The 16,712-nt window shown below is 40.9% G+C and overlaps 2 protein-coding genes across 3 annotated transcripts in view; one reads left to right on the top strand and one right to left on the bottom strand.

The window, feature by feature from the left end:
* Window positions 1-540: 540 nt before the first annotated feature.
* RPA3 (replication protein A3) lies at window positions 541-12,785 on the bottom strand. The gene is made up of 4 exons (XM_030200949.1): window positions 12,611-12,785; window positions 5,908-5,982; window positions 1,636-1,744; window positions 541-1,272 (listed from the first exon to the last, which is right to left on the bottom strand). The coding sequence occupies exons 1-4, from the start codon at window positions 12,707-12,709 to the stop codon at window positions 1,190-1,192; spliced, it is 366 nt and encodes a 121-aa protein (XP_030056809.1). The 5' UTR covers window positions 12,710-12,785; the 3' UTR covers window positions 541-1,189.
* Window positions 12,786-12,915: 130 nt separating this feature from the next.
* MIOS (meiosis regulator for oocyte development) overlaps window positions 12,916-16,712 on the top strand; it is a 97,236-nt gene continuing 93,439 nt past the window's right edge. The window contains exon 1 of one of the 2 annotated variants that reach the window (XM_030200963.1): window positions 12,916-13,125. The gene's annotated coding sequence lies outside the window, so the exon portion shown is untranslated. The remainder of the gene's footprint in view (window positions 13,126-16,712) is intronic. The other variant, XM_030200972.1, reaches the window with a different exon arrangement.

Consider the following 16,712-nt stretch of genomic DNA (forward strand, 5'->3'; position numbering starts at 1 on the left):
TAATCATTATTTGTTACAGTTGTACCCCACATTTTCCCACCTTTTTGCAGGCTCAATGTGGCTTACATATAACCGTTAACGGCGTTAGCTGATTCCGGTCTGAACAAATACATGGTATGAATGAATATAAAATGATATTGTGGTAGAATGAGGTACATGTATGGTAGATACAACTGGGGGGAACTTAGGGAGGGAAAGGGGGAAGAAGAGTCAGGTAATGTCCGTTACGGTCTTTGGTTACATTGTGTCGCAAGCGTCCAGGTATTTTTAAATAAAGGTATTTTTAATAAAGCTTTACCAACATTTTAAAAACTTACTCCAGTTTATTTAAAAAAAATAACATTTATTGAATAGGAGCATTAATTTGGCAAATATGCTTATATCAAATTAAAATAAGCTACATGCCAGGGCGCTCTGAACACTGCCACTGTAGGAACACCACAAGCTGCTATACTACTCCAACAGTAGTAAGTTCCAGGTGCTAAGCAAATACTATGCAAAGTCTCTTAACTTTCTCATCACAGAGCAACTCTGCAGTATTTGCTCTTTGTGTAGGAAGAGATCAGAAACAGAGGGCAATAAAAAGGCAGAGTGATGGTACCGTTCTCCTAGGGCTCAATACTGGATGCCCTCTATTTTGGTCTGTATTCATATCTAGTTGTGAAGATTAGCTATACCACACAGTCTGGATAATTGGTGACAAATGGCAGATGGATACATATTTAATGAGTAAACTAAGCAGATAACATTCACAGGACAAAGCAATTGACCTTTTACAAAGCATCTTGTGATGTTGGAACGTGACCTTGTGGTTCTTGGACAGCTGACTCCTGAACATACAGCTCACCAATTCTGGAAGAAGATAAGGTGCTGCTCTCATAGCTGGTTGAAGATGAGAAGCTCTACAGAATGACTGCTGGTAAGTGATGTAGCTAGTGGATTATGTCCAGATATACAATGATGAAGTTCAATAGCAAAGTGGAAACAATCCTAAAGAATGACAGAAAGAACTAAAACCTTTAAAGGCCAAATGAGCTGGAGCTTTCGCGTTTCCTTTCAGTGGTGGATAGGTCAATCCAACGCATGAGAATTCGGGAAATCTGTGCATTATGAGTATGCTGAATGTCAAAGACATTATAGAAAGTCATATCCAGTATCCTGCAGTGTTCGGAGACCAAGATAAAGATTCTCAATTGCTTCCCGCAGCTCCAAATGGATAGTACTGAGGAAATTCATGGATGACCTTCAGAGCTTCATTATAAAGTCCAAGATCTGTTAAATAAAAAAAAAAGAAAGAAATAAAAACCCAAATAAAATGAACTGAAAATTGTCCTGGGGCAGCCCTGTCACATGGTGACGGTGCTGCCCATGGCCACACAGGATGGGATGGATCCCAAGTTAAGTTCTGATCATTGCAACTGTAACAATTTGCACAGAACTTGTCTGTGTCAGAAACAGTTGGGATGGATAATCTAGACAAATAGTCCTTTGTTCCAATTTGCATTCTATACTAGTCACTGGATGGGTAAGAAGCACTGGAAATAAAAATTAACAGAATGATTAAATAGAAGCAGTATTGAAAGTGTAACTCTACTTTTCCTAGATATCAAAAGACACATGAAGTCTTTCACTTACCGAAAGCAGTCTTCTCTTCTCGGAACAGAATATATGACATCCCCATGATAGTTGCTTTGGGTGTAACTCTTCCAACTACTTCAAGAACTCCAGAGATCTCTTCTTCTAGCTAGGGAAGATAAAAATACAACAGTAGAGCACCTTTTATCTGAAATGGTTTGGACCAAGTTCATTCAGGATATTGGACACTCCCATTCCACTGCATACCACTTCAATTACACCCCAACCTCTCCCATCCATGCCACAGATACGGTTGGCTTTTCTACTAGGCATTCCTAACTGTGCTTACTGCTTGGCAACTGTAGAGTCTTTGGATTCTTCAGTCTCCATTTTCCTTCACTTGGCTGCCACTGTCAAAAGAATAGCCATGCTGGGTCAAACCAATGGTTCATTTAGCCCAATATCCTGTTTCCAACAGTGGCCAATCCAGGTGACAAGTACCTGGCAGAAACCCAAATAGTAACAACATTCCATGTTACCAATACCAGGGCAAGTAGATGCTTCTCCATGTCTGTCTCAATAACAGATTATGTACATAAGTACATAAGTAGTGCCATACTGGGAAAGACCAAAGGTCCATCTAGCCCAGCATCCTGTCACCGACAGTGGCCAATCCAGGTCAAGGGCACCTGGCACGCTCCCCAAACGTAAAAACATTCCAGACAAGTTGTACCTAAAAATGAGGAATTTTTCCAGTCCATTTAATAGCGGTCTATGGACTTGTCCTTTAGGAATCTATCTAACCCCTTTTTAAACTCCGTCAAGCTAACCGCCCGTACCACGTTCTCCGGCAATGAATTCCAGAGTCTAATTACACGTTGGGTGAAGAAAAATTTTCTCCGATTCGTTTTAAATTTACCACACTGTAGCTTCAACTCTTTTTTAAACCCAGACACGCTAACCACTGTTAGCGCATCCTCTGGTAAAGAGTACCAGAGTACAAAACCTTAGGTTGTGAGCCCTTTAGGGACACAGAAAGTACCTATTTATTATTTATTGCATTTGTATCCCACATTTTCCCACCTCTTTGCAGGCTCAATGTGGCTTACAATACATCATGAATAATGGAAATATGTAAGAAAATATACAATTAGTATAACAGAAGGATTTTGGGTAACATAATAATGATGAAACAAGATAGTAGTTTGACAAGCATATTTTGTAAGACAGTTCTGGATATATGTGTAGGAGTTCATGTTTGTTGATCTTTGTGGTAAGCCTTGTTGAAGAGATGGGTTTTCAGTAGTTTGCGGAAGTTGGTTAGTTCATAGTTCGTTTTTAAGTTCCGTGGCAGCGCGTTCCAGAGTTGTGTGCTCAGGTAGGAAAAGGTTGACGCATGCGTTAGTCAGTATTTTAACATTCACATTTAAGCATTTTATAATATGCACAGCTATAAAAATGATTAGTAGTAGTAGTAGCATTCGCATTTCCTTTCCCTACTGTTCTCTCAAACCCCCTCTCCCTTTTTGGTCTTCTCACATTTACCCATTGCTACCTGTTATATAGTACTACCCCTGTATGTTCCTATCACACAACTCTCACCTCTTTTCTATCATCTTTTCCTTATTGCCCTTTTTGAAAAAATTTTTTATTTAGTATTTCACTCACACCTTTACGGTGGTAGTTCAATGTGAGTTACATTCAGATACAGTAAGTACTTCCCTGTCTCCAAAGGGCTTTTCTTCCCTCTCATTCCTCCCCCACCCTTCTCTAATCCCTCTCCTTGTTCCCCTTACACACTCCCATCTTCTCTTTTCCCTTCATGCCTTCCACATCCACCCCTTCTCTCCTGTCTTTTCTAATTTCCATTCTCCCTTCTCACCTTCCTTTCTTAGTTCTTCTCCTCTTACCTTCCCCATCTATCCCTTCCACCTTCCTTATATATGCCCTTTGTCTCTCCCTCTCTTCCCTTGTATTTCTCCATCTCTCACCTTCTCCCTTCACCTTTTGTCTAAGCAAACACCAATATCACCCTTACCATCACATTCCAGTCCATTGCTCCCCTCCCCCACCATTTCTTCCTTCCACCTCTCTTCCTCCCTTTATTTTTGCATCATTCTCTTCCTCATTGCTCCTCATCATCATAGCCAGCATGGGCATTCTGTGTAGAATGAGTATAAGCAGTGCCACCGGTGACACAAGCACCCTCCCTCCTCTTGGCAGCATGCGGCTGCTTTGGAAAAAAAAAAGCACAGAGAGGGAGGGCAGGGTCACTGGACCTGTAGCAGTGCACAAACTCCAAGTCCCCACAGTACAAGCTGTTGCACATATCTGTCAGTTTTATGCCTGCCTCAGTCTGTACCCTCAGTGATGAATGAGAGTTTGGGGTACTGATCTTCCAGAGAAGTATTCCCAGAAAATGTAGGATATTTCATTGACTGTTTTTTTTTGTGGGGGGGGGGGGTTTGTTTGTTTTTTTAACATATATTGGAGCTTTTAGATAATAGATCTTCAATTAAAAGTTGCTTTATTGCATCATTAAGAAAACAGTTCATGGTCATTTGTGAAAGCTCTGTATAAAGCATACGAAAATCTGCTTAGGACTTTATCAGTAGGAAATATGTACATGTTTAATCAATGTGAAAATCTCTAGAAGGAAAAGTCTACACCTGAAGCTTACAGTACTGTCTTTTGTCTCTTTCTCCTACCTATAAGACCCCCCCCCCCCCCCCCCCCCCCCACACACACACACCAATTTCCATCTTTGGCTCCTAATACTAACATCAAAAACTCTGAGCATGTTCAATGAAAGCTTCAGTTTCATTTCTGAGAGGACCCTAGCCAACAGATAAGGTACATTAAAAAAAAAAATCAAAGAGTTGAAGTACAGTTGGAGTATGTAATATTCAGCACATCAGAGAAGGAAGAAAAACAAAAATCATCCAAGTATCTCACCAAGGCAAAGTTTAAATACTTGGCCACTCTTTTTCATTTTAAATTTTCCCTTCTTTCGGCACACACATTAAAAAAAATACACCTAGGCATTTAAAAAAATACACCTAGGCACTAAGTTGCACAGGTGCTGGACCAGGAAGACATGCTACCATTAACAAGGCCAAGTGGAGAGATGCAGCTGTTGCCGGCTGGGTCAGACCCAGGAGAGAGACTGGTATGACCACCACTGCTCAAACTCTGCACCGAGAGAGATCAAGCTACTGCCATTGCCGGCACAACCAAAGGAAACACATAGCAGCTCCTGCTGCTGCTGTTAAAGACTAGCAGAAAAATGTGGCTAAAGCAACCACTGGCAGGGCCTAGGCTGAGACAGTGATACTCAGTGTGAGAAAGCATGCTCTGGGAATTGCCCTGCTTATCAAGCCATGTGGGAAAGAGACTGGAGGAAAGGGAAGAAAATGAGATGACGTGGGAAGGAGAGACAAGAAACAGAAAAAAAAGAAAAACAAAATGAAGGAGAAGTGCCAAGAAGGAGAAGGGGTAGAACTAAAGAAAAGCAACATAGAAATTAAAAGGAAAAGAAACAACAACAAAAATAGACAAAACAGAAAACAATAGTGAAAAAGTAAGGGAAACTTCCAAAACATAAAAATATCAAGCAAGATGGCTAAAAAGAACCTAAAAATGCCAAAAAAAAAAGCTGAAAAGGAAGTTTCCCTGTCTCCTAAAAATCTTTGGCTGATTTCTGTTTGTTTTGTAAATGTTTTTTTCCATCCCTGCCCTTTCCTCTCTCCTCTCGCACAATAGTCAGCCTAGGGACACAAGATCCTGTACACTGGACAGTCATTTGTTCTTTTACCCTCCACAACTGAATACTTCACTTCCATCATGCCTATTTTATACTGAATAAACTGATGCTGTCTAAGAAACTTCTCCCCCCTCTCCACTGAAGTACTAAGAAATGCCTTTGAGGACATTCAGAAATGATAAAACTATGAGTTGTACCCAAGCATTCAAGCCAAATAGCCAACTACAGAACTTAAAAGCAAAAGCCCATCATTTCAATTACAATTTATGCACAAAATGAAGAGAAGCCATTAGCAATTTATAGCTAACTGCTGTAATGAAATCTATAACAAAGAGAAAATACAATCATTCACACAATGTCTATAAAATAAAATAAACATTTTACTATTATAAGGGTCTGCAATTACATTAGCAGTAAGGTATGCATCACTGGCAAAATTCTAACTGCATGCTGTGCGAGTGAACATTTTACTTGATGTACTTGAAATAATCACTTTAACAAAAACCTCCCCAGTTCTATAGTAAATTCTAACTAAGCATCAAAGCATCAGTTATAGCATGAAAACATACAGGTTCACCAAGTTCAATGGTTGCATGTTTGCCTTCTCCATCTGAAAGGATGAAAGTAGTTCCAGTTGGATGGACCTAAAATGAAAAACAAAATTATGTAGCATCTCCTGGCCAAATTCATTTCCCCTGCTTCAGAATTATTCCCTCTGTAACCACCATTAGACTTGCACAGCCCTGTCCCAATGGCATAAGGCAGCATAATCACAAAGAAGGAATCAAGTTATTGAAGCATGATAAAATGTTAGAAGCCTACCAAGAAGTGGAAATGGAATCTGCAAATCTATAGCATGTACAATTTCAAGTGATCCACTTTATAGGTTTGGTCAACAATTTACCAAAGTTGGTGTCTGAGAGATTTGAATGACCACTAATACTGACTGCTTAAGTCTTGTACTAATAACAAAAAGCAATCCAACAGAGGAATAAAAATCAGTTGTATACAAAACTTCATCCTGAAATGTCATCTGAAATTCTTATGCCAAATGTAGTGTATGATGACATCTGGGTATTTGTTCCAGAATATAATCATAGGGTCATCGCCTTTTTTTTTTTTTTTTTGTAAATTTAATTGGTATTAGAAACACATCAGGAACGTAAGATGACAGCAGCGAGGAAGCTGCTGAGTTTCTGCTCAGTGTTCTCTGTTTCTTTTTTAAATGAATATGGTTTCTTTGTTCTCACTTTATTTTATGGGTAAATGGGGATTATACTTAGGTGTGACTTTTGCAGAGCTCATAGTCCTGGCACAATAACTGTTCCTCCTGTGGCAATGTCCTTGGGTGCTTTGGCGAGAGGAAGAGCCTTGCATGTTTCCCCTTGCCAGGACTCCAGCCCTGCATGTTTCCTAACTCCAGAGGTGTGAATATGCCTCCCCTCCACCACAGAATACACAGCTGTTGAGACAAGTGCTACAGAAGGAAAAGTTGCTGTCTCTGGTCAGGATGAAGAGAAGCCCATAAAAGATCCTTCTGCAGGGTTGTTTAGAACTCCAAAGTGGTCCCCACTGGAGCTCCAATCTAAAGCAGGTATAGCTCTATCTTCTTTAAATTTCTGATAGGCCTTTTTGTGCTGATGAGGGGATGGTAAAGAATCAGGATTCATCAATTTTGGTTAGGTTGGCTGTTTTCAATTTTGAGACAGTGTGGGAAGGTATATGCTTCACAGAAAATGTTTTATTTCTGTATAAATTAATCAAGAAAATTAGGAATATTAAGGCACAGGATGTTGAACTAACGTATTAAATAGTATGGAGGCAATTTTATAAGCAGATGCCTCCTTTTAGGTACCCTGATGAAGTGCAATGGAAACCTACTCTGCATTATTAATCTGTTTATTAACAGCCAACACAAATCATAGAAGAACAATGCAAAAATACAACTTGACAAGCCAGCAGTAACAAGAAATAGCTCGGAACCTTGGCTTTGATGACTCTGAACAAAGCAAACAGTAATAAACCCCTGGAAACCTGCTCTGTGATATCATCTGGGTGCCCAGATACTATTATAGAATACTAGTGCAACCTGGCATCAGGGTGCCTTATATTTACATGCCTGCAGTTACACCAGCTATAGACCTGACATGATTACAGGTACAAACATATGGCAAGGGTGTGCACACCTTACATAAATGGCAGTCTTGCCCACGCCCTTCCATTTATGCACTATGGGGTCTTTTACAAAAGTGCAGTTGCATTTTTAGCTAAACGCTAGAGACGCCCATAGGAATATATGGGTGTCTCTAGTGTTTAGCGCACGCTTATTTTTAGCACGCGATAAAAACACTAGCGCGTCTTTCTAAAAGGACCCCATGCCACCTAAGCATGATCTTACAGAACGCCCTTAGTCACTTACCCATGAAAGTGCAAGTATTCATTATATTTAAACACACAAGAGGCTCATAAATGAAGGCGCTCAGTTACAGAATTGCCTCTCATTTAACTATGATGATGGCTCAGCAAATACAAGGGACAAGGACTTTATGAGACTCAATAGTAACACAATAATTTAGAAAAGCTGGAAAATGCAGAGAGAAGATGTACTTCACACTCGTTTTTCACAGAATTCCATTTCTCCTGCGGAAATGTTTAAAAACCTGATTACTGTATTAAAAGTGCCACTAACACAGCTTCTTCAGATCTCATTTGATAGCTCAGAGTGTCAAACTCATTTCGATGTTCTGCTGCAGTAGAAAAAAATGTACTAAGTGGTATGTTGTTCGTGTATACAGCAGGGTGGGGAGGAAGGTATGGCACATGCATATATGTGCAGATTAAATTATTTTTTTTTTTAGAATTGTAAAATAAAAATATACATGCAATCTATGTGACAGTATCTATGCACTGTTCATTTATAACCATCCTGATTCCTCTGCCCTTCCCCGTTCCTTTCCATACCTCCTGCCTCTTCCCTTTTCCCAGCATCCTGTCCTTCCTTAGCTTTCTTCCATCTCCAGATCCATCCCCAACACCTACTGATCTCCTCTAAACTGAGTCTAAATGCAACTGCTGCTGCCATTTCACCATCAAAGAAGTCCCAATCCTCCCACCACAGCAACAAGGAGGGGACAGGGCTCTGCTATCCTGACCCATCGTTTTTTGTACTTTCCTTGCTGTAAGAGACTCCTGTCCACTGGTGTGCATCTTAGAGCAAACACTCAGCAGCTGCTTCTTTTAATGGTGCCACTCTACCCATATGGGCTGGATATCTGCTTACATACTGAGCTCCTGGAGAGTTTGGAGACCAATGTGACGGTGCTGTCAACATCAGTTATTACATGTGCTTTTGATCCTGAAAGGGACTGACTCCTGTAAATGTTTTTTCAATCCCAAGAAGTCACTTTTTCTAAAACTGCTGTATCAGGAGGTTGATAAGACCACTCAGAGGAAAATAAAACAATTTTTGCTTTTTGATTCCTATACCTAGCATTCTTCAGTTGTAGCAAAAGAATAATTTGGGGGGGAGGGGTAGATTTTATATATATATATATATATATATATATATATATATATATATATATATATATATATGATATGGTGATAAATATATATATATATGATATGGTGTTATCTGTTTTTCTAAGTCTCCACTGGTTGTCACCTAAGCTCCAGAAATTGGTGAACCACACTCTTTCCACAAAGTTCATCACTGGGGTTTTTCCCTCACTCTTTATTACTAGTCAAGAATGAAGAATAGATATGCCATTAAACTTGTGGACAGCTTGATAAGCCCTTGATGCAGATAAATCTTTGAAACAAGGATTTTGTGTTGAAATAAATATTCTACTAGAATCATCATGAATGGAATAGAACACACTATAGTCCTACAGTGACTATAAGGCATTCAATTATATTTCTTTGTGGAGAGTAGTGGATGCTTGGAAATTCAGAGGACATAGCAGAGAAAAAACAGTGAAGAAAATAAAAAGGCAAAAGGAAGGAAATCAAGCATGTTTTGCACTTCAAACATAACCTCTATAGAGCTGCAGTTACAATCCTAACCATCATATTGAGCAGATGATGTGGGGCATATCCATCTATGTTTCTATGGTGGAACAAATACTGAGAAGGGCCAGTAGGTTCCTTACCTGAAGGCCCTTATCATAAATTGACACCTTATATTAAAAAAAAAAAGTCAGGACACAATTGTGTGCACTATTAAGTCTAATAATACAGGCACAACAATGCCTTGAAACCAGAAAACTTGGTGCAGAAGCGACCAGTTCCTCTCAGCTTTAGTCCTAGAGGGCAAAAAACATACCTGATGTTCAAGATTACAGTATTCATGTAGAAAAAACATGACTTATTAATGTTTGAGATTTTGTATAGTGCTCTTAAAAATAAAAGTTTACAATAAAATATAGAGGTAAAGAAACAGAGAACACAAGATCCCCAATCACTGGGAAAGGAGAGGAAAGAGGAAGTCAGAAGCACATTCATCTGGACACAAAGGGTATGGAGTCCCAAAGTTAGGTGCCGAGATGATGTGTGCTAAGTTCCACATGGAACTGTCTTTATACAATACTAGCTTAAATCATTTTCATACCTAACTTTAGGCACAAGCATTTACACCAACAGCTGGTGTAATGCTCACAGCTAACTACTGCCAATTAGGCATGAGAATTGAAGTATTCTATAACTGTGCGCCTAAATCCTGGGAACACCCATGACCTGCCCCTTCCTTCACCTGCAGAAATTTGTTCAGACCTTTTTTAAACAATAACTGCTTTTACCACTTCTGGCAATTTTGACTCTGCCCAATTAAATGTTTATCCATCTGGAAAGTTTGAGGTTGATTATTTAAAAGGACCCATCCAGGCAACAGCACCTGTCACCCAGGTAAGTCCAACCAAGCAAATATGCAGCGACAACATCCGCATAGTGCTATTAAATATCTTTACAGACTGCCACAGCGCTATCCAGGTATCTATATCTGCTTACCCATGGACCCAGAGAGGATAGTCAGGACTACCCACTATAGCCAGGTTGAAGAACTATGTTTTAAGGTCAACCTTGAATTTTGAGGATTGGGTACCAAGAAAGGGAAACAGGCAGAAAGCAAAATTTTTCAACTTAGGTACTTTTATACAACTGCAAAACAAGAGAGGCTCTTTCAATCCGCAAGTAGTACAAATACAAAAAAAAACAGCAGATCCCAGAGGTAAGTTCTTGCATAAAGTTCCTTTATTGAGACAAGTACCTGAGGTGGTTCACATTTCACCCACTATTGAGCTACCTCAGGGGGTATAACAGTGAAAAGGTCAGAAAATCTAAAACATGCCCTCCATAACACAGTCACAGCACTGCTGTGCAAACAAGACTAGTAGGCCCTGATGCAGAAAACCTTACATCAGCACTCGGAGCAAATAGCGGTGGAACTGATGCACATTAATGCTCCAGCATGCATGCTAAAACGTGTACTGAACATCAGCGCAAATTGCATTTAAATACACTGAAATGGATTCAAAAGAGGTAATTAGGTATTCAAATGCTCAGAAGCCAGCGCAGAAACTAACACTAGCCTTAACATCAAAAACACACTGCCAGATTTGGGATGACATTTGGATTTTGAGGATTTATTCTGCATTTTTCATATTAAATTGCCATTTTTTTGGCTTCTTTTGAAAGGAGAAAGAAGCTTGTACAGCCTGCAGTGCAGACAGTGAGAAAAAAAAAACATGTCTGGGAGTCCAAGCAAAGCTGGGTGTTGAGGTAGGGCATTGGCGCCTGCTTTCCTGTGCTTTGGTGTGAGCCTTTTGTGGATTTAAACTACAAAAGTTTTTAGAGGGGGCTTATATTTTGTGGCACCAATATGCGCTTGCACTTCCTGTTTTGCCTGGCGCTTGCACACAGGAGTTTCACAGTAAGCATAGCTCTTCTACACAAGTCTGTCACATTTTATTTTATTTATTTATTTACAACATTTGAATCCCACATTTTCCCACCTATTTGCAGGCTCAATGTGGCTTACATATGTCCGTAATGGTGATTACCAGTTCCGGAAAAAAAGAAATATATAGTTAAGGTAGAGGAGACAGAATGGAGTAAGTATTCAGGAAGGAAAGTTCATCTTATAATAAAAAATCGGGATAACTTAGTTTGAAACAATCATGAATATTAAACTTCAAAATTAGTATGAACGATAGGAAATAAAGAATTAGATATTGTGAAAGTCCAGTGTACATCTTGTTAATTGACAATTAGGGTGCGTTATTATGGTAAGCTTTCTTGAATAAGTTGGTCTTCAATAATTTACAGGAATTCATTATGTCGTGGGTTGTTTTATGGTTTTTGGTAGTTCATTACAGATTTGCGTAGCTATGTAAGAGAAACTAGATGTATATGTTAGTTTATATTTTAGTCCTTTGTAGTTGGGATAATGTAGATTCAGGAACGTACGAGATGATTTAGTACAGTTCCTGGTTGGTAGGTCTATGAGGCCTGACATTTCTTCCCCTTGTGCTCTTTACCAGTGCACATAAAAATTACATCCCATTGCACTATGGGACATGTGCACTTGCCTCTAGCACCACAGTTTTGCGCATTGGGCCCATAGTCACTTGATCTTTTCACTGATATACTTTATTCTAGGGTCTGCTGGAAGGTTTTTTTTTGCTTTCAAACATCTGCACATACAGCTGATTCGTCCTGCTGTTGTGGCACCAACCCTGTCTGAAGTGAAAATGCCACAGATTAGAGGCAGCAATACTCCTAAAGGGAAATGGGACTTCATATACCGCCTTTCCGTCACGTGGTACTTTGCAACTACATTCAAAGCGGTTTACCTATATAAAAGTACTTATTTTGTACCTAAAGAGGCTACAATGACCGAAAATACAGCAGTAAAATCTGCTCTAAAGAAAGAAAAGCAAGGCTACAGAATTGGGGAACCGCACCTGCAGCCCAGAAGAAACTAAACCCAGCAAGACCTTAGGATATAACAAGATGATAAAAACCGAAACGATTCGCCTGGTCTGCCCAAGAAGGTGCACAGGGTACAAACTGCCGCTCCATACGGGTTACCTCTCCCCCTATACGTCTTTTAGACAGTGCAAAATAAGTCATCCCATTACTGTTTTGAGCGGAAGCGTTCCGTTTTTATCCTCAGGCCTCTATATATGGCAAGTTACCCAAAACCAGCAACAGAGCTCGAGCTATCCACGAGGGAGAGTAATAAAAAGTGCAATAGTTACTGGCGACACTTATTACCTTCTCCACACGGCCTACGAAGCAGACGGCGCTGCCGATATAGCGCGACAACATGGCACTATTCACGCGACACCGCGCTCCCTCAAAAACGTCGCCCATTACTACCCTGGAGCCCAAACGACTACCACTCAAACTCCTACAAGCGCGGGAAACACACACTTCGGCCCGCTGGAAAAAAAAATAAGACGTCAGTTCCACCTACGTCATTTCCAGTTTTCCGAAGGCCAATAGAACGCAGCGCAGACCGGCTTACATCACGTGCACAAGCAGAGCTATATCTTAAGAGCCGGAAGTGTTCCCTCCTTAGTCGTCCCGTTACGCTCTAGCGGCCCGGGAGAAGGGAATTGGAGATGTGGGGGTGTGACACCCGCTGAGGTCGTTTTCATTTATTTACAGAACAAATGCAAGCAGAGAGTGATCGGAGCTGATTACTGTTGTCTGTCCCGGTGATTGTTCGGTTATATTTTCTCCACCTGGCCATCGTTTCGTGTGTGAGTCTAGCAGTGCCTGAACAGGTATAGGAGTAGGCTGATATCTGGGTGCAAATGACGATACATGGGGATGAAGTTCTCCGTTTAAATCTAAGGATTTACAATAATAGCAAAAAATATATGTATATAGGATAATAAAGCATAATGGTTAGTATAATAGGCCAAGAACCGGTGCAAACCAGAGTTAATATTTTCCTTCTCCCGTCGACGTTCCTTGTTAATTAGGGTGCCCACTTGGATTGTAAACCATCTTGAGTAAGGATGTGCAGTTGTTACCCATGGACAGTGCTGCCTATGGCCAGGAGTAGTACAAAAAACTATTCAAATAGTTTTACAGATTATAGCAAGGGAGCATGTTGTGATAAGGATTTGGGAGGGCCCCAAAGTATTTTCAAACAGGAAGAAACGTCCATGTCTAAAAAAAGAAAGATATATTTTTTTATCTAGACCTGTTTCAGTCAAGTCCAAGTTATAAAAAGTTGCTCTAATTGAACAGTTGTCAACTGGACAGATTAAGGCATGACCCCTCCTTAATCCCCCAGTGGTTGCTGCCCCCTCTCTCTCCCCTGAAAGTGAAACTGGAAAGGAAAACCAGCCACTGTGTCAGCTTTAGGTATTACAGATATTCTGAACAAAGCATCAAGTAGGGTACAGGAGTAGCCTGGTGGTTGATACTGTGGACCAGGGGAGGTGGGTTCAAGTCCCACTTAAACTTTTTTTTTAAATCTGAGCTTTCCAGAAACAGAAAAATATCTACTGTACTAGGGTTACCATATTCACCCTAAGGAAAAAGAGATCACATTCCCCACCCACCCCTGTCACTTTGATTCCCCCCCCCCCCCCCCCCAGAGAAAGCCAGATTCCCCCTGTCCCCCATGTATATCCCCTCCCCAATTTTCCAGCCTCCCTCCACCCACATGAATCCATTCAGTACCCCTCCCCTCTCCTCCTGTACCTTATTGTAGTGCCCTGGTAGTCTAGTGGCCTTTTCAGAGCAGGAAAGAGCCCCCTCTTTCCTGCCTGGCACGCTCTCTTGCTCCTAGCACAGATTCAAAATGGCTGCCGAGAGTTCAATTAGTGACCTTGCAAGACTAATGCGGAAGTCTCGGCAACCATTTTGAAGCGGTGCTGGGAGCAAGACAGTCTGCAGATGCACCGGGCAGGAAAGAGGGGGTTCTTTACTGCCCCAAAGACGTCACTAGAGCACCAGGGCACCATATTAAGGTAAAGGAGGGAAGGGGAGGATAGGACACCCAGAGGCCCGCCTGTCTGTCTGCCTGCCAGCCTGCCCATTCATCTGCAAATCTGGACAAACGAGCAGGCTGACAAAACCCGCCCAGATGCCCGGCCATGTCCTCAAAAAGAGGACATGTCCGAGTAAAACCGGATAACCCTATACCATACCTAAATACATAAGATACCTGCAAGCCTTAAGGTTATTGAAATAGTGTACATTCAGGTATGGTAGGTATTTTTTCAGGTCCTGGAGGAATCACATATACAAGGAAAAAGTTGTAGTGGGGCTTGGGCCTGTATCCTTTGGTTTGCAGTGCACTGCACTAGCCACTAGGCCAGTGGTTTCCGGGCCTGGTGTTGGAGTTGCTCCAGCCAGTTAGGTTTTCGGGATATCCATAATGAATATTCATGAGAGAGATTTGCATGCACCAGTTCCACTTGAAAGGTATTAATATAGAAACAAATATTTTCCAGGAAAGGGAAAATGGTATAACTAGACATGATTTGAGGTTGCAGGGTGGTAGACTTAGGAGTAATGTAAGAAAATTCTTTTTCACGGAGAGGGCGGTTGATGCCTGGATTGCCCTCCCAAGGGAGATGGTAGAGAAGAGAACTGTGGTGGAATTCAAGGTGGCATGGGATGAGCACGGGATCTCTAATTAGAAAATGAATAGTATTAAAAACAAAGCTTAAAGGTTTGCATATGTGTTTGCATGTCAAGTGGTGATTAGATGGCAACTCTGGCTATATCAGCTAAGGCCGATGCTGGGCTGGCTTGTACGGTCTGAGTCCCGCATATAGTAATCCAGCTTAGGATGGGCTGGAGAGAGCTTTGACAGAAACTTTAGTAATTTGGAACTTGAGGACAGTGCTAGGCAGACTTTTTCGGTCTGCGTCCCGCAAATGACAAGACATAGTAACATAGTAGATGACGGCAGAAAAAAGACCTGCACGGTCCATCTAGTCTGCCCAACAAGATAAACTCATATGTGCTACTTCTTGTGTATACCTTACCTTGATTTGTATCTGCCATTTTCAGGACACAGACCGTAGAAGTCTTGCCCAGAACTAGCCCCACCACCCAAACACCAGCCCCGCCTCCCAATCTCAGATTCGAATAGGCTTTGATGGCAACTCCTGTAGTTGGAACATAAAGATAGAGCCGGGCGGACTTCTATGGTCTATGCCCTGAAACAACAAAGAAAGACCTTGATCAAGGAATGGAGGAGTGGCCTAGTGGTTAGGGTGGTGGACTCTGGTCCTGGGGAACTGAGGAACTGAGTTCGATTGCCACTTCAGGCACAGCTCCTTATGACTCTGGGCAAGTCACCTAACCCTCCATTGCCCCAGGTACAAATAAGTACCTGTATATGTAAGCCGCATTGAGCCTGCCATGAGTGGGAAAGCGCGGGGTACAAATGAAAATTTTAAAAAAAAAGTATATAATATCATGTTCATTTTTAATTCAATCTAGAATTGAGAATGAGTGAGACTGTTGGGCAGACTGGATGGACTATTCAGGTCTTCATCTGCTGACACTTACTATGTTACTATGTTATAACATACATTCGATACTTTATATTATGAATATAGGTTTGGTAAGTTGTCATAGCATTCTTAGTAGCAAGTCGCTTAAGAGGGTCATTTTATAAAAAGTTGCCTTGATCGACAGGGCAAAAATTGTCCTATTTTATTTAGTTTCATGAGTTGCCTTTTTGAAGAAATTCACCCAAGGCAGTGTACAGCAAGAAGAAGCTGTACATAGGCAACAAACAATTACAGAAGTAAACATATTCAGATATCTATACACATGGCATAGTTTATATGCTGCTTACAATGTTGATACAATACACATTAAAACATGTTAATAGGCAGCATAAGTTATATGCAGAGGTGGAACATATAGATAAAATACAGTAACAACAGTATAGTCACCCTTATTTTCTAACTTAAGGAAAATTTGCATGTGGAGTTTGAAAAGGTGGATGAAAATGATCACTTGTAGAGCAAGAGTGGACAAGGAGTGCAGCTGGGGTTAGTCCTTGCGTGTGTGACTAGTTAGTTGCCTCTTCCATTAAAGGCTTGGAAGAAGAGCCAGGCTTTTGCCTGCTTCCTAAAGTAGAGATCATCTTGCATTAACCATCCCAAGAGTACGGGAGCTATTCCAGATAAGGCTTGTTGCATAGAGGAAGGTCCTGTTCATCAAGTACTCTGGCCCATGTCCTTGAAGATCAGACATAGGTTTGAATTTAGCCCTGTATTGTACTGATAGCCAGTGACATTTTTATAGGAATGATATGGCCTATTTGCAACCTATTTCGTAAAGACACGTAGACTCGTCCTTAAAATACTGGCACATATCCTGCAGAAATTGT

Source organism: Microcaecilia unicolor, chromosome 1 (assembly GCF_901765095.1).
Source record: "Microcaecilia unicolor chromosome 1, aMicUni1.1, whole genome shotgun sequence".
Lineage (NCBI taxonomy): Eukaryota > Metazoa > Chordata > Amphibia > Gymnophiona > Siphonopidae > Microcaecilia > Microcaecilia unicolor.